The 27866-nt window shown below is 48.1% G+C and overlaps 1 protein-coding gene across 17 annotated transcripts in view; it reads left to right on the forward strand.

Annotated features, from left to right (window-relative positions):
* LOC121057530 (voltage-dependent N-type calcium channel subunit alpha-1B-like) overlaps window positions 1-27866 on the forward strand; it is a 284260-nt gene that overhangs the window by 92537 nt on the left and 163857 nt on the right. For all 17 annotated transcript variants that reach the window (XM_040531855.1, XM_040531860.1, XM_040531856.1 and 14 more), the window contains 3 exons: window positions 11696-11787; window positions 13992-14144; window positions 18351-18538. In XM_040531855.1, coding sequence (XP_040387789.1) covers window positions 11696-11787; window positions 13992-14144; window positions 18351-18538 — 433 coding nt within the window. The remainder of the gene's footprint in view (window positions 1-11695; window positions 11788-13991; window positions 14145-18350; window positions 18539-27866) is intronic.

Raw genomic sequence — 27866 nt, forward strand, 5'->3', positions numbered from 1 at the left:
TGCAGCTTCACCAGCAAGGAGCTGGTGTGGTAGCTCCTGTAGACTCAGCAGCAGCAGAAGGTTAAAAAAAGACTTGTCTGATCTCCTCAGTTGCTGCGGGCTCAGCTTGAGAGGGGACGATCACATCAGTCATTCCCCAGCAAATTTGGGTGATGGTGACTTGCATGCAGTGATGCAAGCGGCCGGGTGCAGCCAGAAGGGACTTCCTAATTAAGCACAAACGTTTCTGGGGCAGTCTCCTCGGGACTGGTCCCTCCCAGCAGGGCTCAGACGGAGGCAGAACGCTGGTGTTGTGCAGTCGCTGCTGGAACGTGTCGCGTTGTGCTTGCACCAAGCTGGGCCGAAATTGCTCTTCAAGGCTGCTGGGCTGCAAACTGCTCACCTGGGACCGCTCTGAACCTTGTCAGCTGCAAAACTTGAGCTTATCTATGCAAGATAGGGAAAAGAGGGGATTTATCTGTCACAGCTATGAGATACCGCTCCCCAAGCACCAAGCATATGAGCTGATATAGCTAAATTATCCAAAAAAACAGAAGGGGGGAAGTTACGATTTCTGTTTGCAGTATGGAAGGAATAAATTCTGACTTTCTCGTGTCCACAGCACAGCTTGCAACAGGTTTAAAGCTTGGTACAGATGGCTATGCAATTATTGCCAACATCTACTCATTATATTAGATAAGGCCCCGGGTTTATTTAGGAGAAGCAGATGGAGGGAATACACAATATTTTAGATGTCTTGGCAAACTGTGTTTTCCTCAGAACAACACTACATGTTTGCTGTGATAGTTCTGGCCAAAAATAAATAAATAAATAAAAATTTCTAAGAAAGACGGAGATTAGTATCTTTTAGGAGTGGCAATGAGGTGTGTATTAAGGAAGAGCTATTATGTTACAAGTCTTTTGATCTTGGTTGCCTTACGTTAATCCCCATCTTACAGAGACCTGTGACAGCTTTCATTTGGAAGTACATATTTTTTCATGGCTCTTAGATTAAAGCTTGGAAACGTGACCCCGGCTGCTCACAAAGAAATCAAGGCAAATAGCCCTATTATTGTTACTTTTTAAATGGTCTTATGACTTTTAATCTAGCCCCGTGTATTTTGGGCCTGACTACTTATTTCCGGAGCGTGACTGCTGGCAGTGCTGCAGCTCTGAGCAAGGGGCGTCCGCTGCAGGGTGGAAAAACGCTCGGGTCCTTTGTGGAGGCAGGTTTGGATGGGAGGTGTATGAGGAACACGTGCAGCTGTGCTTGTTCAGAGAATTCATAGGGAAAACCTCCCCCAGAGACCAGAGGCTTGGGTGGCGAAGGGCATCGCGACCATCTGCGACACCCTTGTGGGAGAACGGCTGGGGACAGGCTGTCCAGCCAGCCCCCAAGGAAAATAAACCTTACAGCCCTGTCCCCTCTTGCAGCAAACCTTACAGCTTTGTCCTTCTTCAAGCAATGGGTTTTCAGAGGTCTCTGTGAATTTGACCGGAGATGGATGGGGTGCAATTTTCTTGTTGCCTGAATTCAGCTCTACTATCGCGCAGCTTGATTCAAGCTAAGTCACCTTGTAAGGCGCGGGGCAGCAGGCACAGGTGAGGAGGGAGCCAGCGCTGTCCCTAAGGGTGTAACGTGGTGGTGTAACGTGGTGACAGCCGCTTGCAGCCCTGAGCAGAGGTCTGGGACATTCAACACACACCTGGAGAATAATCGTACACCCGGGTCCTGTCCCGACCTCCCTGGAGTTCGGTGTCAGCTCCCATCCGCTGTTTCAGTAATTATCTGAGAACTCAAAACTCGATGTCTCATCTATTAGCAGTCGTCTTAAACTGGACGTCATGAGCACTGTGCCGAAGCCGAGTCACGAAGTCGGCTGCCCCGGGCAGGCAGGTGGAGCCAGGCTGTGCCTCCATGGCACAGGATTTTCCTGGCTGTAGGAGCGGGTTGGGGAGCGAGTGTCTGGACGTGTCTGTAGGGAAGCACCAGTGAGCGGTGGGCACTCGTACGCCCCCTGACTCCATCTGGTGTTTCGGTGGCTTATCAGGTTCATCTTTTACACCATACAAAATGCAGCATGTCCTGAGTGTTTCTGCTTGGACGTAGTATGCGTGTACAGGGAGGATGAAGGCCATTAGAGTATGGGCAGGCAAGGTGCAATGACACGCTGGTGGCAGCAGGGACCTGCTGTTTGGCAGTATTTTGTTATGTTGTGTGTGTGTGTGTGGGGAAATAAGAACAGTTGAAATTCTGATCAGGCTTTTTTGCTAGAATGGCTTGGTGAATCATGGGGTGTTTTGGGCCTTGAATTGGCCAAGTGCATGAGTACACCCAGGTGTGAATGATGCTGCTGATGCCTTTTGTGCTGGTTCTCATCCATATGGCTGTGCCAGCGAGGCTTAGCCGGCTGAGTGCTGGAGGGAAAGCATGAAATGTGTGCAAATCTGGAAGCAACTACTTAACTCTCCGCTTTCTAACCCCTCCTTTTATTATATGAATATTCTTGGCTATCACTTTGCATGGCCTGTTTATCTTTGCTCATTATCTGCCCGTCTCTAGGCTGTCACAGCACAGAGTGGTGCAGCAAAGTGCTGTGTTATATTACTTTACAGCAGCACTGAGGAGTGCGGCCACGGGCAGGACCTCACCGTGGCAGAGCAGAGAAACATGGCTCTTGCTTCAAAGAGCATTGAAGATAGCCAAGTCCTTGTCCTGGGACTTGGTGTTCAGAAGTGGATCGGTTCAGGGAGGCGACGATGCCTGGCGGTGAGAGGTGGGGGGGGGTTGGACGCAGAGGGAGGTCTCTGCTCCGCACATACCACCGAGAACCTGCGGCGTGGCTCAGCTGGGGCTCTGTGGAGAAGGAAAGCCCGAGGTGCAAAAGGGTCCAGAAGACAATAACCTGATACAAGGATCTCCTTCCCATCCTGACTGGTGGGCACAGTGCTGCTGAATGTTTTTCCTTCCCTTTTGCACCCACCTGTCAGCAGCTGCTGCTCCCTATCCCTCTGCTGCCTGCTGCAGCAGCACCAGTTCAGCACCCCAGGAGGGCGGGCTGAGCTCTGTTCTGAACCTTAGATGTATTATTTATTTGTCCTTTTCATTTTAGACACTAGTGTAACTTGACAGTGATGCCACTTTCTGCTCAGCTCACAAACAAACTACCCGCACTGGGGACTGGCCAGACGCAGAGGTGATGCGGTTCTGGTCCCTAATAATGCCGATTTTGTCCCCGCTCCCAGGGCAGCCTGGCAAGGAGGCTCGGGTTGGGTGGGCCCTGTAACGAAGCAGGGCTGCGATGTGCTTTTAGTGACTCAGACTTCTCACCTCCTGCAGTGTCTGTGCTGCCCTGCTAGCCCACCTGGCAGAAAAAGCACGTCCCTCGTCCACCTACCTGCTGTCCTCTGCCCTTTGCCCAGTTTTGATCCGGCAGCTAGTGGAGAGCACGGTCACGCTCCTCCCGACGTTCTGGCAGAGCAGAGAGACGTGGTGTCTAGTTTGGGTGATGTTTTTCATGCACACGGGATTTGAGGTTTTTGCATTTTTCAGGAAAATGGCAGCTTTAAATCAAGTCTAAAATATCTATGGACTTGACATGAATTGCTTTTGCTAAAAAGGAAAACACATTAAAAGTCAGCATAGGTCATTTTAGAATGTGACAAATGGAACAAATGATCCCAAACAATGTTTCATGTTGTGTTTTTTTTTTTTTTTTCCCCTCTGCCATGAAGTAAAAATACTTGGAACGTTTTGTAGAACCCGACTTTCCCCTCTGCTCATAAAGAGTCCTGTTTGCTTCTGATGCCGACCCCTCCATCACTTGCCCATACACAAGAGGCTGTAGGGTGGGACGTGTGGCACTGGGCAGCTCCAGGAAGATGCTCTGGGCCTCCCAGCTGCTGCTCCCCACATCCTCTAGTGCCAGGAATGAAATTCTTGATGCCCACTTCCAAGGACAGAAAGCAGCCATCTCTCCTTTGTAACGTTAATGTGGCAGACTCAAGGTATGACCTACTTTCCAGCACGATGGCTTTAACTCCTCTGTGCTCAGTTTTCCCAGTGTGAGCTCAGTAAAATGGTTTGGACATGTGCATTTTCCTGCCAGCTGTCATGGCTTATTGCGAATCAGCTTCCTTTTATACTATGTGCTGTGGTATGTTGATGTCTTTCCTGCTCAGAGGCAGCAAGGACTTATTTGAGCAATTGCCTGGTTGTAACCCGAATATATTCGTTTGTCCTGGGCAGATGCCAACCCTCAGCTCTCCCCGCTCCACAAAACCCCATTTTTGTTTGAGTGGTGCACGCTGCTCAGCTGCTGATGTCTCGCTGTAGCAGAGGAGTGCGTGTCTACAGATGCTCTTCTCCCTTTCTTCTCCCTGGAGCCTGGCTCAGGGATTGCAGACAGGAAAGTAGGTTGCAGGTGGGTTGGGGGGGTGGAATTCTGCTCGTCTTGCTGTGCCTACTCCTAGGACTCTGCAGCGTTTCTGCCATGCAAAGAGTAGACAGTTTGCTGTAAGCTGAGGGCTGGCGGTAAATTTAATGATACAAAAAGCTCAGAAATGCACCTGTGAGGCGTGAGAGCAAGGAATGAATTGGCTGGCTGTGGCTCTGAAGCAGAGTATTGCCTTACTGTTCAATATTGTTATTTCTTCCGTGTGTTTTATTTTAGACTCTGTTCTCCTTGTTATAGCTAAAGAGAGCTTCATCCCTCATTCCTGTGAGGTTACTTTGATGGATGCAGTTTTGGGACAAACATTTATCTGAGCAAGCTGACCAGTCTGAGTTGCTCTGGATAGGTTGGTGGTAAGGAAAGGGTTGGGATGCTTTATGTAGTGTTGTGTATGTTTTGAAGGGAAGGAGAAAGCTGAGACACAGATATTTGGTTAGGTGCTGAGTCTTGGTTTTGGCCATCCAAAGAAAGGCAGAGGGCTGGCAAGCAGGGTCCTCTCATACGGGAGGGCCTGGGGACAGCTGATGGGGATGTCACCGATGTGGAGTGCTGAAGCCAACAGAAGAACCTGTTCCTGCCATAAATTAAACGGCGCAATTAGCGTGCCAGATCTACTTATCGGCTCCGACCTGGTGTCGACTGTGTGTCTTCGGTAGTCAGATAAAGCTCACACAGCATGAAATCAAACTGAGTGAAAGAGGGCGTCTTTCCAAGAGCTCCAGTGCCTGCTCGTGTGCAGATTTGTGCTGCAGCTGGGGGAGGCGGTGGGGCTGACGGCCGCGTCGCTGCACCCTGAGCACGGGGCCGGCTCCCTGCGCTGGGCGAAGCAGCTGCCCCCATCTGAGCACCCCCAATCTCATTTTGTCTGCAGTGAGGCTGGGGACGCGAAATCCAAAGGAGGGCTCCTGTGGGTGCTGGGGAGAAAGGTGCTGCTCAGGTGTTCGGCTTGCTGGTGGAGATGTTCCATCTTCCGCCAAAATTGAGGGCATCTGCCCTTTGTGGGGTCAGGGTAACTGGTCCGGCAGCAAACACAGAGGTGCAGAGGCTGTGCAGTCTGGAGACCATCACGGCAGGATCTCGCCTCCCCTGTCACCAAGCAGGAGTGTGTCACAGAGCCGACGAGACTATAACCCCGTAATGTCATATGAAATGTGATAAGAATCAGATTTGCTGGATAATAAGCTTTTACAGCGGCTGTGGATGTTACGGTTAGTTTCAATCAGTCTTCTTAGCTTCCCATTTTCATGGGATGAAGCTCGTGTTAATTTTTCTGACACACAGAAAGGCTTGGGGGTGGCTCTTTCATTTCCACGCTGGGCCGGTTGGTGTACGTGTGCGCCAATGGTCTTCCTTTTGATGCTTCCCACAGAAATGTGCTCCTTCTGGTCAGAAACCCAACAGCCATTTGGCCTGATTCTGACTCAAAATAAGGCTGATTCCCTTTCAAGTTGCAACTACAACATCTGAAAAAAAAAAAAGCAGTCCAGGAATCCGCTGGTCGTGGGCTGAGGTCTGAGTCAGTGCCGAGCAATTCGTTGTGCAGGGCAGACACGAGAGCAGTTTGTGTTTCCAAATAAAGGTCATTAATTCAAAGGCTTAGCACGTGTGTGGCGAGGCTGGTGGTTATCCTGCGCTGTTTGGTGTGCTGCTGGCATTCCCGATCCTTGAAAGTCTTGCCAGCTCCAGCCAGCGATGTGCTTTGTGCTGGTTTGGGATTAAAATGCTTCAGCCATGAGGAGAGCAGCAATCAGAGCAGCCTCCTGTGGCAAACATGATCAGGGAAAAGAAGAAATGGAGAATATAAATTTTTGTAAATTTTTAATGCTCTGCTTATATTTCTGAAGGAAACACGCCAGTTAAAAAGCTTATCTACTTAATATGAATTTTACAAACTTTTTTAGAAGGAAATGAAACTTTTTGATAGAACCTTTCGTTTCAGTAGAAATTTTCCCCCAATATTTCCTGTAAATTTCCCAGGTGTTTAGATGATGGCATGGGATGGAGAGAAGCTTGTGGGTTCTCCAGCTGGGGTCCCCAGCCCTCACGCATGACAAGCGATCCTGGTGGTGGTGCCCACTGCCTTGGGCTGGGGTTAGGGTCTTTTCTACCCCCCTGGAGGACAACTCAGACAGGAGTGTGCAGGGGAGGATCGCGGCTAGTAGAGGCCACAGAGAGAGCTGAAAATCAACCCATGGACCTCCCAGACCAGGGAAACATCATTGGAGTGGTTGCCTGATGTTTATGAAGAGCCACCACAGCTGGCAGCCGTCAGGAACGGCTCCTTCGGGGCACAGGCGGGGAGGACAGCCTGCCCTTCTGCTCCCTCCTTGGTTTCTATTTCGAAGCAGGACCTGCTGGTCGCTAGGGCTTGTTAAAGCCTGGGCCCAAAGCCTGGCTCTGGACGAGGGAGTGGTTTACTGGAGTTTTCTGTGCTCCCCCTTCTGCCACAGATTTTGGGGTCAGTGCTGCCAAGGTGTCTGTGTTAGCTGGGGTTGGGTCTATGGGTGTGAAGTGGTGGTTGCTATTTCTTGCCACCAGACAGCTGCCGTGCTGCTGGCTATTTTTTTCTTTTTTTTTTTTTTTTTCTATTTTCCCGGGGAAGCTGTCTCATGGGTATTTAGTCGCTCTCCTAATCCTGCTGAAAAGATTGATTCAGTTCTTAGAAATGGGTGTTTGGGATAAGAAGTCTGGAAAAAAAATATTGCTCTTTCCCCTACTTTCTAGGACTAGAGTTTATAGTAAATAAAAAGGTTGCATTAAAAAATGCCTACAATTTCTGCCAGTGATTTCTCCTCTAGCAGAACCTGCCCTGGCACCAGTGTTGTCCAGCAGAGATATCAGCTTGGAAGTGTTAATAATTCTCAGTTATTCATCTCGCTGCCTTTTGCTGTAGCTTTGTGTTATCTGCTCGCAAGCAGGCACGCCGAAGCTGCTGGATTTGCAGCCAGTCACAGCTCTGTGGTGCACATCTCAGGCTGCCTCCGATGTGATTTATGGACAGCGATACCAGCAGATACCGATGATATCAGGCAGCTCAGAAACGTGCAGCATTGTGTGACAATGCGTGCCTCGTTGAACCTGTTCATAGAAGTACTGAGCTCCTAGGTACTTAAAGAAATGGATTGCTTATTATTTATGTTAGCATAATGTTCAGGAAGGACGCTTTCACTCTGTTCTTTGCATTCTTTTATACCCAAGGGAATAGGCTCTTTTTATAATCTATTCCAGGCTTCCTTAGAACAAAAGGTATCAGGCATTCATCACAAATCTGGCCTTTGTCTCTGGGAACAGATGTCAGAGCTTGTTAGTGGAGGTGGTGGTACAGAAAGCAGTACCTAGCCAAGTTGTCATCCAAGCGAGGAACAGCGTGCAGTGGTCCTGAGCACCAGTGAGCTAGCAGGATGTGTGCCCAGACCTCCAGACCCGTAGTAGCACGTGAGCAGGAAGGGTCTGGACGGCCAGCCACCCTGCCCGTGCGAAAGGCGAGGTACGCGCAGAACTGATTTAACAAGATTTTGTTGCACTCACTGCAGTATTTGAATTTCTGTTTGTGCTTTGGTGGGGATGTGAACCCTGATGCTTGATGTGGGGCAGGCCTTGACCACTGAGGTCAGGCCGGGATGAGTCCTGCTCTGGCTCACACAGCGATGGGTCTGGGAGAGTCTATGCCTTACGATGCAGTCTGCATCGTGGTGGTGAAGGGGATGTCTCCGGTGCTTTGGCCAGGCTCTGTGCTGGTGTTGCTGTGTCAGTCCTGTGCTTGGTTGCTCCTTTTGATGCTAATTTTGGTCATTGCATTTCCATGGTCCATCCGATTTTTCATTTTGTACAAGACTCCTTTCTGTAAGCCTACCAAATCTCAAAGTTTCTGTATGATCCATTAAGAAACAAAAAAGGCTGCGCATCAATGCATTTATCTTTGTGCAGTTATCTCCTAAAACCTTGTCTGTGCTATTTTCTGCTTTCCCCAGCTGATCCCTGCTCCCGGCCCTGGCTCGTCCAGCACCTCTGCTTTGTTCTCAGCTCTTTGCTGCGCAGCCGGGACAGCTTCGGCAGGATTGTCAGGATGTGCTTGCCAGCTGGCTCCCTTCATCTCTCGGTTTCCCATATTTTTAATGACCATTTCCGACTCATTTTGGCCCAACTCACAGTGGCTTCTGTGAGCTTTCAGCTGGACTGTGGGAGAGTGGGAAAAATGAAGCAGAAAGCTGGCGCTTGGGCAAATGTCACGGAGCTGATTGCAGCCTTCCCTCACTGAGGCACTGACGCTATTTTCCACACACATCTGCGAACAGCTTAGAGGCACGGGCTGCAGTGCAGCTGTAAATTAGCACTGTTTTTGCAGGTTTTGCTGAAGATGCCCCTCTGCGCTTTCCTGGTCCTCCAAGCGCTTCCTGGACACCAGCTTTCTGCCAGCTGGTCCTTTGGAGCTGTAAGACCCCAGGGCTCCTGGGACGGACACTAACCTGTAACACTTCTAAAAATGTGCAGGGCCCTCTTTTCCTCATGCCACTGCTTGGACGGCCTGCCTGGGCTGCTGGCAATGGTCACAGCCTGCAGAGGCTGCAGCACCCAGCCCTCCTTGTGAGAAACGCAGTACTCAAGGCTGGGCACCCACCACCTGCCTCATTTACCCAAAAGTCTCAAATGTGGATTTTTAGACCCAGAGCCACCACATCATCCCCTTGCTCTTCCATTTCTTTCAATGCAAGTGGCTTTGTTTAGGATGCTGCTGTATTTCTTTCTCTCTAGACAAAATCTGTCTGGGGTGTTATGGTTTTTCAAGTGTGTCTGATTCGTGGGCAGACCTGGCGGTGACAGCTCGGCCACGTGGACACGGGCAGTTCCCATGATTTTTTCCCATGATTAGACTGATATTTGGTATCATCCGTGGGCCAGCTCTCCACGGAAGGTGGTGAGCTGTAGGGTTTCCCATATAAATTAGCTAGGTGATTAAAACATTAAAGATCTGAGAATTAATGAATAATTAGGGTTTTTGACTACGGGGCTTTGCTACAGGTTGAGCAGACTGTTTTTAACATCAAGCCTATTAAGGAAGACAGGACTGGAACAAAGACCTTTAGCCGCTGAGCATTTACTGGCACCATGGGACTATTTGATCCCCTCCTCGCTCCTGTTTCCTCCTTGATGAGCTCCGAAACAAACCAATGAACATATCGAGCACCCCTCCTCTCAGCTTGGAGCACGAACCTGCCCGATGACAGCACAAATCCATCTTAGCTAGTTAGAGACTGACGGTGCCTTTCGCAGTGACATCCCAGGTGGATGTTCAAGATTATCTGTTGGTTTGAAGTGTGTGCTGTCCCCGGGCTGCTGGGGTTTATAAGGGAGCAATTACCTTGTGAGGGTGGAGGGAAGGGAAAAGAGGAGTGAAGTCATTGGCATGGGTGCAGAAGTTAAGATTAGAAGTCTCTGAATGTGATAGGCCTTGGTTTAAATTTGTTTCGTGTCGCTTCTGCTCAAATGACATCAATAGAGCTGACGCAACGTGAATTTTCTGGTCGTGGAAAGGTAGGAACAGGTGTCCTATAGAATAGATACTCTGCTCGTCAGGTCCTGGCTTGCTGCTGCCTCTGTTGCCATCCAACATCTCAGCATGGTTTTTCCTGATCCCCAGCACCTCCTGCTGCTTGAGTCTGGCCCCTTCCGCACAGCAATGCTGAGCCTGCTCTTCCCTGGCCCACGCTTGGCAGCAGCGTTAAGTCAGTCAGTAAGTCAAGGACAGGGTTTTTAGTCGTGGAGCTGCGCTGTGAGCACAGCCACATCCTCCCAGTTTGCAGGACATCCTGCATAATAACTGCCACACAGTAAAAGCGGGTGCCTCCTTTGAAAAACACTGATTTTCCTGGTGTCTTTATGGCAGCTGGCCACTTCCTTGAGAGCTCAGCAGCGCGTTATAAGGCACTGAGAAAAAATGGCTTCTGGGCAGGTGGAGATCAGTCTTGGGTTGCTGCATGCTGTGGGTGCTCTGTGCCTCTCGGAGCATCGCTGCATGGGACCTGGTGCTGCTGTGCCGTGGTGCTGCATCCCCGTGGGATGCCTGTGTCTGATAACCTCCTTCCAGCTCTCCCATGCTCCGCAGGAGAGGTCCTCCACTGCTCCTCATGGCAGCTCTGGGATATCGCATTTAAATCATTTTCTCAAGTCTTTCTGCTGCTGTAGCTCTTGGGGAAGGTTTGGCAAAGTGTCAGGTCGTAGTAAAGGTTGGGTCCGCGTGGGCACGCTTTCGTTGGTTTGGTTAAAATAGTGGTGGCTCCAAGTGTGTTCACTGCCAGGTGGCTGGGTGCTTGCACGTCCCACCATGGGCTGGCTGCTCAGCACCCCCTGCCTTGACACAGCAGCCTGGGGACAAACCTGGCAAAACTAGTGGAAATCACCCATCATCACTTTAAATTGGGCAGTGAAGAGGGAGTTAGTGAGAGGGTTTTGACTAACTGCATGGTTGGCTTGTGTCTTAAATCAAGAATTTTTTGTTGAAATGTTGAAGGAAGAGCTACACTAATTAGTGAATGAAGCTTTGCCATGCTCTCTGTGGGTCGTGTGTGTCTAGCAGCTCTTCACTCAAGGAGTTCATGTCTTTGTGGACTGTGGATACTGTGACTATTTCTTCCTTTACTGTGTCCCGAAACGCCAGAGCTCTTTCATTTTCTGAAGCAATTTCATTTTTAGTTTTTAAGAATCGTTTGGGATCTGTATATCTTACCAGAGTTACAGCAGCATACCAGAGGAAATGCACCCTGCTCTCTGGATGGTCTCCACGAATAAGGTGCTCTGAACAAAAATTAATTTCACACAGATAAAGTATATTACCAGACCCTACTTCAGATATTAAGAAACACCACGCATTGGTACCTGAGGAATTCCTGAATTTATTGTAGTGAAAAGCTCTGGCAGGTAATTTCTAGCGTAACTGAGGGGGTTATTTTCTTTTCACCGTCTCATTCTTAAAATGGTGTATTCTTTCCTATAAGTACAGGGTGCTGTTCTCTAAGGGCCAGAGCCAGGCCTGCTCGCTGTGTGTAAGCAGCCCCTTAAACAAGCCGATACTGTGGATTTTCCTACAGTCTGATTAAAGCTCAGCAGCTCTGCAAATTATTGGTTTCCAGCAGATACAATTTACAATAAAATGACAGGTATAAAATCTGAAGCAGCCTGAATATGTCTGTTCATGCTTTGGAAACAGGAATTTGCATTTAATCCATTTTTTCCCCTCTTCTTCCTCTTCTCTTTCTTGACATTAGGATTCTGGCAACCGCTGGGACTGACTTTGACCTGCGGACCCTGCGAGCTGTCCGAGTGCTGCGGCCCCTGAAGCTGGTGTCAGGAATCCCAAGTGAGTGCCGTGATAATGTCACCTTCATAGCCAAAGGGTTCTAGAGCTTCTGGGGTGTAACGTGCTTTTCTGAGCAATATGTTCTTCCTCTGCGCCTTCGTGGTCTGTGGCTCCTTGTTCTTGCTAGCTCCTGGTTTTGTTCCCCCAGGCTGTGGATAGCGCCTGATATCAGCAATGCACTCCCAGGCTGTGCAGGTGGGTGGCAGGTAGTTGTCCTGGGACTCTTGTGACATTGGGGTTGGATCGTTTCAATTCGGATACGAAGCCATGAGACCAAAACTTTGCAGCTTTCAGGCCCCTAGCCCCGAGCTTGGATCTTCCAACCACTTTACCAGCTGAGCATCTCACACTCGGGGGGGTTTGTCCCTTCTGTAACACCAGGGGAAAAACTAAGGCATGGAATGGATAGGACTTACTCTTGCCTTCTCCTTGGCAACTTGATCGGTTTTTACATGCCAATGTGAAGGGTCTGATGGGGGGCTGCATCATGCCTCGCTTATGCCCTGAGACTGCCCAAGCCCTGGCACCATTGCTTATTGCCTTTTTGCCTGTTGTTGCTCACCAGCTGCTCTGCCCACTAGTGGGGATGGCTGTCAGGAGCATATTTCATTTCTGAGCATGGAACAGGGAGGTTTTCCCTGCAGCAAACCCCTTAGCTCCGTGGAATGCTCTGCATTAACCCCTGGGCAGCCCCTCTCCTCCCAGGCTGCAGGCTGGGACATCAGCTCTGCTACCGTGGGGCTGAAATGCCAGTGCCATAGAGACCCAGCAAGGGGTTATGCCAGGTACTAACAGCATCCAAAAAATCCTGAAATCAGCATCCTTTCACGGGCAGGGCTTCAGTCTGAATCCCCACATAGCACAGGTCCTTGGCTAGGCTTGGGAAAAATGTTATTTAATTATAGGGTCTCTAATAAGGAGATGCTGCTGGCTCTTTTTCTTGTTTGTCTTGCCCATGTCTAAGGATGTCAGGGAAGTAAGGTTTGTGGAAGTACTGGTATTTTTTTAATAGGGTAGCTCGGAATGGTCCTTGTGTGCCTGTAATATTTTCTACTTTCTCTATATACGGCAGTTGTTTCAGTAAAAGATATTGCTTCTGCTGATGAGTGTTATGGGGGGGGGGGAAAGGCCTCAAGCTGGGGAATTTTGACACAAACTATTTCCAGCCAACACAAGTATCTGCTTACTGATTTGGGTAATGAGGAAAAGAAGGACTCAAGTAATCATATAAATGTTTTCATAAACACTGGGCCTCAGTGTCCCTGCATGGGTTTGTGGTCCCTCAGGGTGTTCCTGTCCTGGGGGGATGCTCTCCTGCCTGGTGACGTGCCCTGGTCCAGCACAGCATTTTCCCATACAGCGTCATTTGCTCTCATGTTCTAGTGATGCTGCAAAAGCTGTGTGCACTGTATTTTTCCCACCATGTAGTAAATGTGTGGCCTTGAGGTTCATTCGTATACGAGCATCCTATACTCTTTTCTTCTACACTCCAGGTATTTTTTCCTCTCCAACAGATCTGAATGCTTTTTTTTTCTGTGTGTCCCACGTTGACCTCGGTAGAGCTGCACAGAACAAGGTGGCAAGGCTCTGATGACCCTTCCTTCTCAGCACCTCTGAGCGGGCTGCCAAGGTGGCTCTCAGCTGCCAGCTATCGTTGAATTTATTTTGTTATGTGCGTCTGCGTGACGCTATCTGACACCTCCATCTTGCCAGCCTCTCTAGCCTTATCTCTCCTGGTTTTAATTGAAAATGAGTTTCAGAGCCAGTGAAAAAGCTATAGATGGAGAGCCCTGGAAGACGGTGTTTGGTTCTCTTTTTGTTCCTTTTCCTTCTGCATTGCTCTGCTGGAAGCAGGCCTGAGGCCACCCCCACGGTCACAGGATCAGCCTTAAGGGCCTGGTTCAGCTCCCAGCTGAGTCCTGGGACTCCACTGGCTGCCGGAAAAGTCCTTTTTGTGTCTCTGAAGCTTAGGAGGGCTTTGAGACTGTGATCTGAAGAAAGGGGGTCAGAAAAAGATAACTCCTGACTGCGTGTCTGACATCTGCAGAGTGTGATGTGTGTAGTGTTGTCTTTACAGCACCCTGGGGAATGCAGCACTGCATGATGTTGCCAGTCCTAATCTTGCCCTTAGACACCCCCTTATTTCCTGCTCCAACCCTTGTTTTCCGTCCCTCGCTGACTACCTGTTTCTCCCTGCCCCGCAGGTTTGCAGGTTGTCCTCAAGTCCATCATGAAGGCGATGGTGCCCCTGCTTCAGATCGGGCTGCTCCTCTTCTTCGCCATCGTGATGTTTGCCATCATTGGGCTGGAGTTCTACATGGGGAAGTTTCACAAAACCTGCTTCTCCAACGAGACAGGTGAGACTGGGGCTTTGCTGCCATCCCAGTGGATTGTCGTGACGCTTCCAGGCCCCATCACCTCATCGGGATGCTTTCCATCTCCATAAGATCCTTTTCTCCATCCTGCTCTTACATTGCTTTTCCTTCTCAACGTTTGCTGTATTCCCTCTGTCTTTACCTGACTTTTGCTCACCCTACAAGCACTGGGACAGATCCTTCCATCACTTTTACACCCAGCCTTGATGCTGGTGGGTTGCTGTCAATCTACACAAGAGTGAGATGAAGGTGCTTAGGACCTCCTGGTGTGGGAGACTTGTTTTTCATAACAGACGTGTAGAAAAAATCCCCGTGGTTCCAGCTTGTTGAAGGGTGGGTTTTAGTTTAGTTTGTTGGTCTCTGTTCGTGTTTTCAGTGGGTGTCACTTTCTGAACAGTTTTCTGACTGGGGAATTTCCTTGGAAGGTTTCTGGGGTACGAGAACATCAGTGAGATCAGAAAGGGTGGAAAGACTGGGAGCAAGCAAAGGAAAAAAAAAGAAAAGGTAAATAAATGGAAGGCAAGGGGCCCTCTGGAGAAGGGATAAAAATGTCCTTCAAACAGAGCAGGGCAGGGAGCAGTCATGAAGGTGAATAGGAAGAGGGTCTGGTGAGGGGGCACCGTGCAGCCTTGGCAGCACAGCAGGTGCTCAGGCTTGTCGAATTTGTTTCAATTTAAAAGCACACAGACAAACAAAAGCCATTTTTTCCCCATGTAATTTTTTAATATTTCTGTTAGTGTAGTGCTAATATGTGCTGATTATCTGGACTATCCACAGATGGAAATATTGTTCCTGTCTCCAAAAGATTGCAATTTAAGGTATAATTGACTGTCTTTAAAGCACAGTCTTGTATTTTCAGTGATTATCACTAATAGGTCTTCATATTGATTTATTTATATGCATTCAAATGGTAATAAAAGAACATCCCAGCCAAATCTCTGGGCATCCTTCGCAAGGCTTTATAACAAACAACAACATAGAAACAGTTTAATATATTCAGTTTACACAGAGCTTTGCAAAAGCAGGGAGAAATTGTTTTCTTGCTTATGTTCATTAGCGAAACAGAATACAACTTGTAAAGGACAGTCGGGTGTTTAGAGGTTGCTTGTGAGCAAAACACGGTGCTTCCTGGAAGAAATGAATTTTCAGGCTGGATTTGTAGGAGAGGGAAATCTTTTTGGTGTGTGTGTGTTTGGTGCCAAGCAGAAGAGGTCTCAGCTCACTGCGACGTCTAAGGCTACCGCAGCGATCCCAGAGGAATAACACCGGTGACAACACTGGTGTGTAGGATGTAGCAGCGTTCTCACTGAGGTGGTGAAGGAGAAAGCACTTCTGAAGAGGTTTGCGTTTTCAAGGGGAGTTTTCAGATCTGTTGAATTGCAGCCCCAGAACGAGATGGGTGAGTTCTCGCATCCCTGGTTTGCAGGTGGTGGCTGCAGGCTGGGAGTGCTGGGCTCTGTGCCTCATTCTCTGCTGCGGTGACTGTCGCCAGCGGGCAAAAGGACGATTTATTTATTTATTTGCCCCTCCAGAAACTGGTTAACTCGATATGGAAAGATAAACCCCAGTGCTGTTCGTGTTCTCTGCAAACAGCTCTCTGACCTCGGTGAAGGCTGAGGTCTCCGTGCCAAGCTGGGGGCTGAGGACAGATTTGCCACGTGTACAAATTGTGTGTAAGTGGCTGCTGCTTGCTGGGGGGCCCAGCTAGGAGTTGGGAGCACAGCCAAAAGATGCTGCTGCGCACCTTGCATCGCGGCACCTGGAGGCTCGGCAGCAGGGCGGGCCGGCGGTGCAGAAGGCGCCTGCGCTTACAGGCGCTGCCCCTGCTTTTCTCGAGGGGCAATGCGCCTGTTGTTGGGCGAATTACGGGGATCGATTCGACCCGCTGCGCAGGAAACGGCGCGGTGGTGTTTCTGGAAAGGCAGGGCGGCGAGGCTTCCTGGCGCTGCAGTCCCCTGTGAGCAGAGCAGCGGAGCATCCCGCGGTGCCATCAGCCCAGCCGTTCAGTCCTAAGTGCTCGTCGGCTCCGAAGAGGTGCATTAACAAGCCCAGGCCTGATACCACGGGCTTCAAAGGCTGACTTCAGCATGGAAATGTGAACCTCATTAAAGAGATGCCTCTGTCAAGGGGTAGCAAATGAGCGGATGAGGACTTGCTCACTCTGGTTTCTGTTCTAAATCCCCAAAGTGAGCAAACTCTGGAGATTTTCCCTGGAATTGGGAGCCAGATGAGTGGTACCAGCCGTGACTTCAGCTCACTGTGCAGGGAACCGAGTGGAGGTGTCAGCAGTAAATGTTGCAACAGCCCAAGAGCCCTGGGTAGGTCGGTAACAGTCTGCACTAGAGGGATGCTGGGGACCAAAATACGGCAAACGGGTCGTTCAGGGCTGCTGCCACTCAGATGGACAGACTGTTCTGAGCTAGTGAAAACACCTCTTAATTTTGATGAAAAATGGGTAAAAAAAAGTATTGGCTGTGCTTTTTCCAGTGCCTGCCTTGCTTTCCTCTCCCCGCATCCTCCATGCAGCCTACTCTGCTGACACAGGGTTTTTAAGCGACTGCCCTCTGCAGCTCCTCACCCAGCCCAAGCACCCTGAAGCTGCTGTAGGAAAGAAGGACATCACGTTTATTCCCCCCTTTTTTCCTTGACACTCCCCTTTCCTCCTGTCTCTTCCCCAGCCGTGGGAGCAGGGACCAGTTCTGGTCCATCAGCATCTCTCTCTCAAAAAGAACAAGGACATGCATTGCATTTTCAGAGCATTATCTGGTAACAAAAGGCCAAACGGAGAGAAAACTGGATTCTTTGTTAAGGCACGCTCACGAACAGTCTGCAAGAGCCAGATTTGATATCTTCTTTGTGCAGCCCTGTCTCACCAAGCCCTTACGAAAGCCTGTGGTGACCCATATGGGAGCTGGGGAGAGATGCCCTGCATTAAGGTGTTGAGTCAACAGGAAAAGGTCGCACACGCGCGCACACGTCCTGCAGCCAGTGACGGTCTTGTTTTCCTCCTGCAGGCTTTGCTCTATGGAATGATTACTCCTAATTATTGTTAGCGCTGATTTTGTTTCCCCCCTGGTGAATTTGATTTTGTGGAGTTTGCTGCTCCATTACCATAACATGTCACTTTTAAAACCATTTAATATTTCCAGAATTGCATCTCTGTGTAAATAGGAACATTGCTTAGTGTATTTATTTACTTTAGAAAAATAAAGTGCTGGGTTTTCAAACTGCTCTCTGTTGGTGCTCACAATGTCTCTGGAGGGCTGCAATGCTTCACAGCTGGCCCTGGAAGACATGGGCCACTCTTTTGGCCATCCCTGGAGGTCCTTAACCACGACAGACTTTTTCTTCCTTGCTTCCCTGGGTCTGAACCAAAACTCAGTGCAGTGACCCCATCCCTGCTGCAGACAAGCTGGTAGCTGGATGCTTTCTCTGCCAGCATTGCCCTTTGGGCAGAAACACAAAGCTTACAGTGGGGCTGGAGCTGTTGGTCCAGCTCAGGGGCTGCCGTGGTGGTACTGCCTTGTAATGCAGACGGAGGCTCCCCATGCAGCTGTGGTCCAGCGTCTGGACAGCTCTGGGGCTCTCCGCAAGCAGCTCGTGTGTAAGGCACTAGTGCAGAACCTGCCTTTTGTTTTAATGTTATAGTGCCAATGTTTAGCACTTAGCTATGCTGTATGAAGGTGTATGGATGTCTCAGTGTCTCTTGGTGTGCACCGTTCCCATGCCTTTGTTTTTATTTTACCGTGCTGTGGTGTTTGTTTGTTGGTTTTTATTTATTTTTGTTTTGTTGTTGTTTTTCATGGTGTTTTTCATTTGTGGCACTAACAGACATGATTTAGTGATGGAACAGAATAGGTCAAGTTGGACAAGCTGATCTTGAACGTCTTTTCCAGCCTAGATTATCATGGTTCTGTGATTCTACATATGACATGGCTGAAGAATTAATTGCCAATTGTGGGCGCTTTGGGGTTAGCTCTGCTCCACCCTGCTGTTAAACTGCCCCCTTACAGCATGGCACTGTATAAATGCTCACATGAGTGTAACATCTTTTACATGCCCAGAGTGACACAAGGAAGCCTGAAATACAAACCAGTCTCATGTGATGGCACAAGGAGGACACGGCAGCACCAGCTGCCTGCCTGGCTTTGGTCGGTGACTTTTTCTCCCCTCTGCTCTCCTCTGCAGGCGACGAGGTGGGAGATTTTCCTTGCGGAGAGGAGCCCCCTGCCAGGCAGTGCGAGATCGGGACCACCTGCAGGGAGTACTGGCAAGGGCCCAACTACGGCATCACCAACTTCGACAACATCCTCTTCGCTGTGCTCACCGTCTTCCAGTGCATCACCATGGAGGGGTGGACCGACATCCTCTACAACGTGAGTCTGCTGATGGGGCTGTAGGACTCTGGGGGTGCTGGTCCTGCTTGCACTAGTTTGAGAATGGTTTGCAGGAAAAAAGAAGTCGGTTTGTGCCTTTTTTTTTCCATATTGATTAGCACCTGAAGGTTTCCTCTCTCGGTTGGGTCTAGCCTTTCTGATAGGCATTGTAATCTGCAGCAATGAACAGTGAGGGCTGGATTTTTGTGTGGAGATTCAGTACTAATTTTGGCAACATCAGTGCAATTTTACAAAGCCCTATCCATCACCTTCATGCCTGGCACGACCCTGGCTAAAGAGAAGATACGCCAGGCTGAATTGTGTCGGTAGGGCCTCTGCTGCCTCCACCTCCGGCCAGCCGGAACCACGACTGTTGCAACCACTCAAGGTCAAAACCTCTTGGTCAGCTTTATTGCTCTCCTTCTTAAAAAAGTGGAGTAACCCCAGACGTTTCACAACAACTGAATGACTTTGTATTTCTGGTAGCGTAATGCTGTCGCTTGTGTCTGTAATTTATACTTACGCTTTTGAGGTGTCCTGTACTGAGGCAAGCTCCTAACCCTTGCCTTCTTTGTGGGCCAGGAGGTGATTTACACAGGCCGGGAATAGATCCCTCCAGCTGGTTTCCAGCAACTGTATCCTATTTTCTTGTGAAGTGTGCCCAGCCTCTCTTTGGGAGTCAGCAGGGGCCTGTGTGCCTGTCACAGACCTGTTGTCCCCAGCTTCATGCTTTGCTTGGATCTTCCCATATTTCCAGTATTTCCACAGCAGGTGTAACAGGTCTGGGGGATGGCCTGTCTGGTTTGTACTCTCATTTTCTGTGGTAGTAAAGGACTTTGTCAAGTCCAGGGGCACGGAGGAGAGAGCACTTTCCAACTCACTTTAGGAATGATGATAATTTAGCAATGTATGCCTACAGCAGCTGCTGCTTTCTGTTGACTGTATGGGGACAGGCGGTGAGACAGCTATGTGTGGATGATCTGAATTACCCCACCCTGTCTTAGACAAAACTGCTAATGTGGAAAAATAACTGGAATAGGCATTAATAGATCATTTCAGTGGCCGGTAGGACGACAAAATATTCAGTCTACTTCATTATAGACTCTGGACCCATGCTGGGCTCGTTTGCAGACCTTCCTGTGAGGGTTTCTGTAGCAACAGGAGAGTATTATTAATATCAACCACAGTAAATTGCAAGGTACAATTCTGCTGTGTTTGAAGCCAATATATCTGATTTATTACCTTTACCATTTGTTGCTCAGTTCCTCCATTTCTTCCAAGTCTTTGCCTTAGAGTGATCTCAAGAAGGTCTCATTTCCCCATTGCATGCCCTCCCCTTGCCCAGAAACTTCATCACACAACCAGTTTCTCCTACTCTCATTCAACAATCCCACTGCCTCCTTCTACTGCCAACTGTTGTAAGAAAAGCCCATTAGCATCCTGGTTGGAATTGATTAATCAATACGTGGTGTATTAGATCATCTTCTCCCAAACTGCCTTTTGTACCATACGCAAAAAAACAAACAAACAAACAAAAAAAACCAGAGCTTAGTATTGGGATATTGATTTTGGGGGTTGCTTTGAAAATTATTATAGTATCATTTTAGATGTCCATTAATCTAATTGGAAACAGATGCCTGGATGAGATGCAGTACGTATTTGTTGTACAATACCAGGTCTTGCCTCGGACCCTGGGTTAGGTTGTAATGGCTGGTGGGCTCACATCTCTGGGTGGAGGATGAGCAGTGTGCAGTGTTACTGGACCACTTGGCAGGCTGCACACAGCCGACACCAGCAGCCAGCTCTGCCCCCTTCCTTGGCCCTCCCTTGCACGCTGTCACCCCGTCCTGTGCTGCTCTGCTTGCTGAAGAGCTGGCTGTGCTTTTGCAGGTTAGCAGCCAAGAAAAGGTGTGGGTGGAGAGAAGATCCACTTTGTACAGTCCTTAACTTTTTCACAGCTTCAGTCATCTGTTTTCTGGCTGCTTGGCTTTTATCTTGGTTTATTCCGTGCCCACTCTAGGTTTGTCAAATGTAAAAATGAAACAAAAGCCCAAAGCTTGCTGCAGCAATGACTGCAAGCCTGGTATGGCGAGTGTCTGTGGATGCAGAGGTAGCAGCAGTGCAAAGTCCAGTCCTTCCAGCACTGCTCAGCCCTGCATGTGCTTGTCAGTAATGCTGTTGGAATCAGCTGGGTTCCTGCTGGTCCCATACTGGATTATCATAAGATGTTGCCTCTCGCATTCAGAAAAATTTTGCAGTGATAAAGTGAATTTTCCTGCTAGCCCCAGCATCTGGTCTCCTCAAGGAAACCTCCATTCCCCAGGTGTCAGAGCTGAGCTACGAACCTACTTTCAGTGTGTTGCTTAAGATTTGCAAAAGGCAGTGGGACCACAAGATGCAGTCTATGTAAACTGTGACTATGCATTAATAAGGAAAAAAGCTGGTGTTTCTTGTGCTGCTAACTAGAAACCTGACTAGATCCTCCTCAGGCTCAGCCTTAACCCAGCTATTGTATGACCACTGCCACAGGCTGGGCATACTTGGCTAGGGTAGGTTTGTTGCCTTGCTTTGCAAACCCTTTCCCTTCCTGCTGTTAAAGCAGATGGCCCTGCACGGGGTCCATTCTTAGAGCTGAAATCCCTTGGATGCCAGGCAGTCTAGGACTGAGACCCATTATGGGGAAGTTGAGGTTACAGACTGCTTCCTTAATGGGCCATTCATTTCCTTCTGCAAAACAGTGAGAGATTGATGGATCTGCATCAATGGGGCTTTGCTATTGCTCCACTTTTCCTGCTATGACCTTTGCTGTGGGGTGCTAAGAGCAGCTAGTTTTTTTTCTTTGCAATCATGATGGCTGGGGTCAGTCGCAGGGTGAGACATGCTTCACCAGTTCAACAGTAACTTAACCAAGGGACAGAGCTGGCTCTGTCCTGAAAGCAGCTCTGAGACAGAAAAATAAGTCTTCTAGGTCTGTGGTGGCAACAGGCAAGCTGAGGAGTTTGCTGCAAACTGATGCTCACGAAAGAGGAAGCTTGGGCTTGAGTTGGATGGTTTGGCTCAGGTCTTTCCAAAGGTTCCAGTGGGAGGTTCTTTGCAAGGACTATTTAGTCATTTCCAAAGGATTGAGATGACTTCACAGGTGGTACAGATACAGCCTTCATGCAGATTTAGAGAAAAATACCATCAAAGGCAAGGCTTTGCAGTAAGTAATCTACCCTACGAATATTTGTTCCTTCTCCTGTGATAAATTGAGGAATTAGGAGGTCAGGGAGAATACTAGTTCACAAATCTCAGCCCAATTTTTCCTTGCTGATCTGCTGTTTAGACTTTCATGGAGTTTCATTTTAACTGGGGCCAAAGAAAGCTTTCTAGCAAGCCTTTATCTGGAAGGTGATTTATGCTCGAAGCAAAAAGACTGAATCATCAATCAGGTGAAATGCTTTGAGAATAAGCTGGGGAAAACTCCCTCCTGAATCAGCAGTGCAATAGCACCAGAGCAATATCTCCAAACAGGCACTTCTGTCAGCTGCAGATGTGTCAGCTGTGGCCTGTTTTCTACTCAAAGAGGTCCAAGGAGCAACAGGTGATTTAGGGAAGCTGCTGTGTCCTGAGGACAGGAGACAAGGAAGCACCTTTTCTCTTGCAAATGAAGTGCATTCTAGGCTTTCAGCGCGATCTGGAAATACATTAAAACAGAATAAATTATTATTATTTTTTCCCCACAGTGAGAGGACTAAATGTCACAGTCTGGTGTTGTGAACAGTTTTTTTTTGTTGTTTTTGTTTTTTTTTTGTTTTTGTTTTTGTTTTCAGTGTAATCCAGTACAGACAGATCAGAGATCCCTGAAGTACAGGCAGAGCGTCTTCTGGATTGGGAAACTAGGGAAAGTCTACCTAGAGCACCAGTCGCTGTGGGCAGCAATGCTGTTCAAGTACAAGGTGCTCTGGAGTAGCAACCCCTTTTATTTTTATTTTTTGCTGCAACTGGGACTAGTTTAGTCCTACGGCAGTCTAGAGACAGTGTGCCTCTCAGCAACGTGGAGCAGCCCAGCCCCTGCACCGGGCTGATGCAACCATTCTGCATCCCACTTTGGTGGTGCTGATACGGGGCTCTGCGTGCCTCTGCTGCTCAGGATAGGTCCTTCCCATGGTAAGTAAAGTTCACCTGGAGCATCACACTAGGGCTGGGAGTGATGTAAAACAACAGGGGTTGTGGTGTCTGCTTCACTTGTGCCTTAGAGCACAGTTATTGTGATGAGAAGTAGTAATTGGTGAGCAGATTGTCTCTTGGGACTGTTATGTAAATGTATTAATTAGTGCTCATAAAGTTCTTTAATATGCTAGGTATTACCAGGCTGCACTCGTTGTGCTGGCCGATGTTAGCACTGCTGAGGGAGAACACCTCCAGTGATGGCCTCCAAGTTGTTGGCAAACCAAGGTGCAGGGACAAGGTAAAGAAAACTGAGGCTAAGTACTGGGGACACATATACAGAGGGGGGATAAAATAATGCAGATGTTCAGCAAGAGAAAATACGGTGCCCCTGGCACGTGAGCCCTTTAAAACCAGGGCAGATAAAGCTCTCAAGAAGACTCTGCTTAAAGCAAATCTGTCCTGACCTTCCTCCATGTATAGTTCTCTAATTAAATAACAGTATTTTGGATCATCTTGATTGTGCTTAGCTTTTGAGAATGATGGTGATTCTTCTCTTGCAAACTGCTAATATAGGCTGTGTTAGGAGGTATAAAACTTTTTAAAGAGATGATAGTGTGATTCCTGGTTTTCTCTCTATAGCAATGATTCCCAGCTTTTCCCATGCAAGACCTTCTCATCTATCATAAGACACTCTCCTGCCTTTGATCCTGATTATTGTGGGGACTTCACCTTGTTTTACAAAGTGAGAAAACGCAGAGAAGTCTTGTGCCTGCCTACAAACTCCCCCATGTAAAATGCTGCTTTACTGCCATATATAACAGCATCAATTACTCTACTGAGCCTGTAACTGGATGCGAGAGAGACATTGGTAACCTTAGATGAGATAGCTACACTAGATGTAATACCATAGCCGTGGTTAGCTGGGGCTCAATGCTTTTTGTTATATACTCAGGGGTTTTGGAAGGTTTTTGAGCTCTGCTCTGTGGTCATTACACAGCCAGCCCTGCTCACACTACCCATATGTACCCCTCTGTGGGTGTAGTCATGCCTTCGCAGTGGGGGTGTGGGTTGAGTTTCCAAGGAGCTGAGGAGCGTGGTTTGGAGCTCTGTGGTCCCGGTTCTCCTACAGAAAATCATGGGTCAGACCTCAAGCTGGTAGAAGTCTTGATGTTGACTTTGAAAGAGCTGGGTTTTCACCTTTTATCTTTCCTCTGCAGGAGCTCAAAGATACATGGTGGAATTTGCTTTGCAAAATAGGGACTCCTTGCAGGAAAGGAAAAATGTCAAAGAGTACACTCACTCTCTTTTGATCTTAATGGCAAGAGATTTTCCTGTTTCTTCTATTTCCTACTATCAAATATTAGTGTCCAGTGGGTATTTCAAGACTGTGGACTGGGCCTAACATAATATGCTTGTAAGTAGGAACGAGCAGTTCAAATAAAATGTAAGTTTACCCTAAATTGGATCCTAACTAGAACTATACCCTCACTGAATTTAGAATAGCTTATGATTCACTTGGTATTTTTCATTCTCTTTTGTGTCTTTCAATTTCCTGATTCGTATAAAGATACAGAAAGGGAAGGTCAGGATGTAATTATTGTTCCATCTCCAGCCCAACCCAGAGGTGGTGGATGTGCTGGAAATGTAGGGGCAGAAGGGAGTCTGTTTTACCCAAATATCATAAAGTGGCATCCCTTCACCTTGGAGACTTGGTGTTAAGGTTCCTCTTGGCTTGTTGCCTGCTTGTGAAATTCTTCCTGGCCTGGAGAGCCCCCGCGCTTTCAGGCACCTCTTAAACCTGTCAGTTAAGGCTTAAAAGTGGCTTTTTTTGCTGGCCATTCGCTCACGATTGTGGTTTCCTCTGAGGTTATGCACTTGCCTTTGCTAATGCGTGACTGTCGTGCCTACTTTGGTGTAGCAGCACGTGCAACAGCAAACCCTGTGGGACTCAGTGGAGGTGGCTTTGAAACCGCTCCTCTCTCCTAAATCGCCTAACGTACTGCTGGCTGTTAGCAGTGACCTGCAGCCAGTCTACAAAGCACAAATCCGTAACAGCTAGATACTGAGCTGGATGAGGATAAATGAGGCTTTGTTTACGGTGCTGTTTGCGTGTCCTGGGGCTGGCAGCCTGCGTTGGCTGAGGGGGTTTGTGATGGTTCAGCCTCCTGTGCTCATGCTTTGTGTGTGTGCATCAGCTCTCCTTGTTCTGAATTAATGCATCAAGGGATAAAACTGTTTAGCCAGCAAAAGCATAGCCAGCCAGGATAAGGGGAAAAATATTGGCTAAAATACTTTCTTTACGTTTTCAGCAGGAAGCATAAGGATAAAGGAAGGTTTTGTTTTGCCATTCTGAATCATACAGCACCTTTCTGATAAGGTTTCTTTCCTATTCTGCAGTCAGTGTTGTGTCTGAGGGGCAAGATCTGCTCCACCTAAATCTGGGGTGCCAGGACCTGGGGCTGGAAAAGCACAGTGTCCCCAAAGCCAAAGAGTGTGGCTTTAGCACCTGTACCACAGTGCAGCATTAAAAAAGGATGCTCTGCCTTCACTTTGGCTTTCTGAAATGTGTTGCATGAGCTGAAATGCTGTGTGAACACAGCATTTGCCTAAAAGCTGGAATGTGAGTGTAGGGAGTACGTAAGTATATAGTGTAAAACTCCCCATAGCACTGTCTAGGGGACAGATCATCCCTGGGACTTGGTGTTCAACAATGCTAAACTTTTACCATCAGTGTGAAGTTGCTCTGGGAAATGTGCTGAGAGCCGAGGGAGATGCCCAGGCCCAAGCAGTGGTGGCAGAGCTGGCAGTGCATGTGTAACACGTGCTGGAGTCGGGCACTCAGTGGACGTGGGAGCTGAGCTGCTGTGCCAGGCTTAGGTGCTGCGTGGATGTGCTCGTGCTCTTTTCCTCCCTGCAGTTTCATAGAGAAGGGAAAATCCCCTAATGTTGTTAGTGTTAAATTGTATTTACTATTCAGTTAGGATGACTGTAATCTGCTAATAAGAATCAGCCATTTTCTATGTGCACACAAGGGTGATGGATAACTCCCAGCCTCTCATTGCTGCTGTGGGGGTAGTGTTGATTTCTGGTGTTTTGGTATGACCGATCGCTTGCAGGAAAATTTGGCAGCAGTGGCAGGATGAAAAGCAGGGAGCCAAGAGTCTGGCAGCAGCTCCGAGTGCAGGATTTCTGAGGTAGTAAAATAGCTGGGAGAGAAGAAGGGAGAAGCCTTCCTTGTTCCCTACTGTTCAACAGGGGCTGTGGATCAGTTCTTGTTCAGAACTGGTACTGGAAGTCTGCTGGAGGTGGGGACCTACCTAGGAATGACCAAGCCCATGTAAGAAAGGCACAGAACAGAGCAGCTAAGCCTTTAATTCAAGCACAAAACCACGCTGGAAGTTCTGGCTGCAGCTTTGCCATGTGTGAAACTCATCCTGATGGAGAGAGCCTGCAGGTGGTCAGGGCATTGTCCATGCCCCATTTATACCTCTTCTGGGGTCTTGGATGGGTCAGTGCATAGACCTTCTTCCCGCTGGTTATAGAGGTGTGGATTTCAGCCATGCTTCCTGCTCAGTTTAAGCCTGTTCCATCCTCATTGTGTTTTTGCAATATATGTTTGGTTTGAGTAGTGGGGAGGATTGTTATTGTGTAAGAAAATGAATCTTTTAGGTCAATGTTCATTCATTTAGATTGTTATTATCATTTGATTGTGACAGTCACATAGTCCTCAGCATCTTTCCCAGATTTCAAAAATTCTTTTATAAACAGAACCACCTACTGTTTGTGTCCTGCTGCTAAGCAGAAACCTAATGGCAATATGAAAATAACTAAACTTCTTCATGTCTTAAAACCCTCCATGGAACTCCGTGTCCAAACCATCCTGAGCATCTTGCTCTTGAGCAGAAAGTGGGTTGGATTTCTCCCTTGCGTTTCCCCCAAGAAAGATTCAACACCAGGCTTTGGGGTAGTGTGTTTGTTACTAATGAGACCTAGTTGGATGTGTATAATATATAGCAGTATAATAAATTGGTGCGTTCATCAGCAGGCTTGTAGCTCAGCTGAAAATCCCGTGGAGATCACAGACTGAGCAGCAAAACCTTTACCTGCTCAGTTGAATTTCTCTGCTGGCTCCTGAAACAAACCTCTGTGGTAAATGGAGGAATCTGCACACCTGGTGGGTCCGCGGGGGAGGATGACCTGTCTGTACAACAGACTTCTCCTGCTCTCAGTTCTGCCTTGGCCGATATCCATTTATTCTTGCTTCCCTCCCCCTCCTACTGGATTTTGGAGGGCTGTAGGGCCTGTTTGCCAAAGGGCTGAAGTCCCAGATCTTTAAGACACGCAGTATAACTGTATGGCGTGCTTTGCGCGCTTCCTCATCCAGAAAGTTTTGTTTAAATCCAAAGTTGTTATAATAGAAAATGGGGAGATTGTCTAAGGCTAAAATGGCTTTGAAATGTCTAGATGCCAAGACAGGTTTGATGCATTTCTCTGACCGTGCCCGGGTCTCCATCTGTCTGGAAAAACAGACTGTCTGACCCCGTGCCACATGGAAGTTCTCTCTAAGGCTAAAAGGATTGGACATTTCAGCCCTGATTCAGCAGATTACCCTGCTCAGAAAACCACTTGAACAAATGTGTAAAGTTGAGACAGGGTTTAAGTGCCTCACTGAATTTTCTGCATTTTCTTTAACGTCTCAATGAAGATACGTTCCAAACGACTGTGGGGCAGCCACCCCCAGGCTTTAATGGGAGACGTTTAACATACAGAGCAGGAGAGTGACATACATCGTACAAACTTAAAGAGCCCTTTCAACGGAGCAATTGCTCTCTGAAAAGAAATTAAAATCTCTCCAAACAACAGCTTAATCATCAGTGCTTGCCAAGAAGTGAAAACTCCAGCTGAAGAAATTCACTTGCAGCTTGACAACATTACAGCAGCGAGGGTACAAGCAGCTCTCTTACATGCCCAACAATTGGTTTCCTACAAAGGGAAATAAAGGCAGCTGGGTGCTTTCAGAAGCATGCCAGCCTGTTTATGCCATGACTGCTACATCTGTGGTTGAAGTGGAAGAGAATAACAGAACACTTCTTTAAAAGGAAAAAAAAAGAAAAAGAAAAAAAAGTGAGGACTTTTTTGCTCTTGTAGACCCTACGGCAACCCAAAATATCTGCAG

The sequence above is a fragment of the Cygnus olor genome, chromosome 19, assembly GCF_009769625.2.
Source record: "Cygnus olor isolate bCygOlo1 chromosome 19, bCygOlo1.pri.v2, whole genome shotgun sequence".
Taxonomy (NCBI): Eukaryota; Metazoa; Chordata; class Aves; order Anseriformes; family Anatidae; genus Cygnus; species Cygnus olor.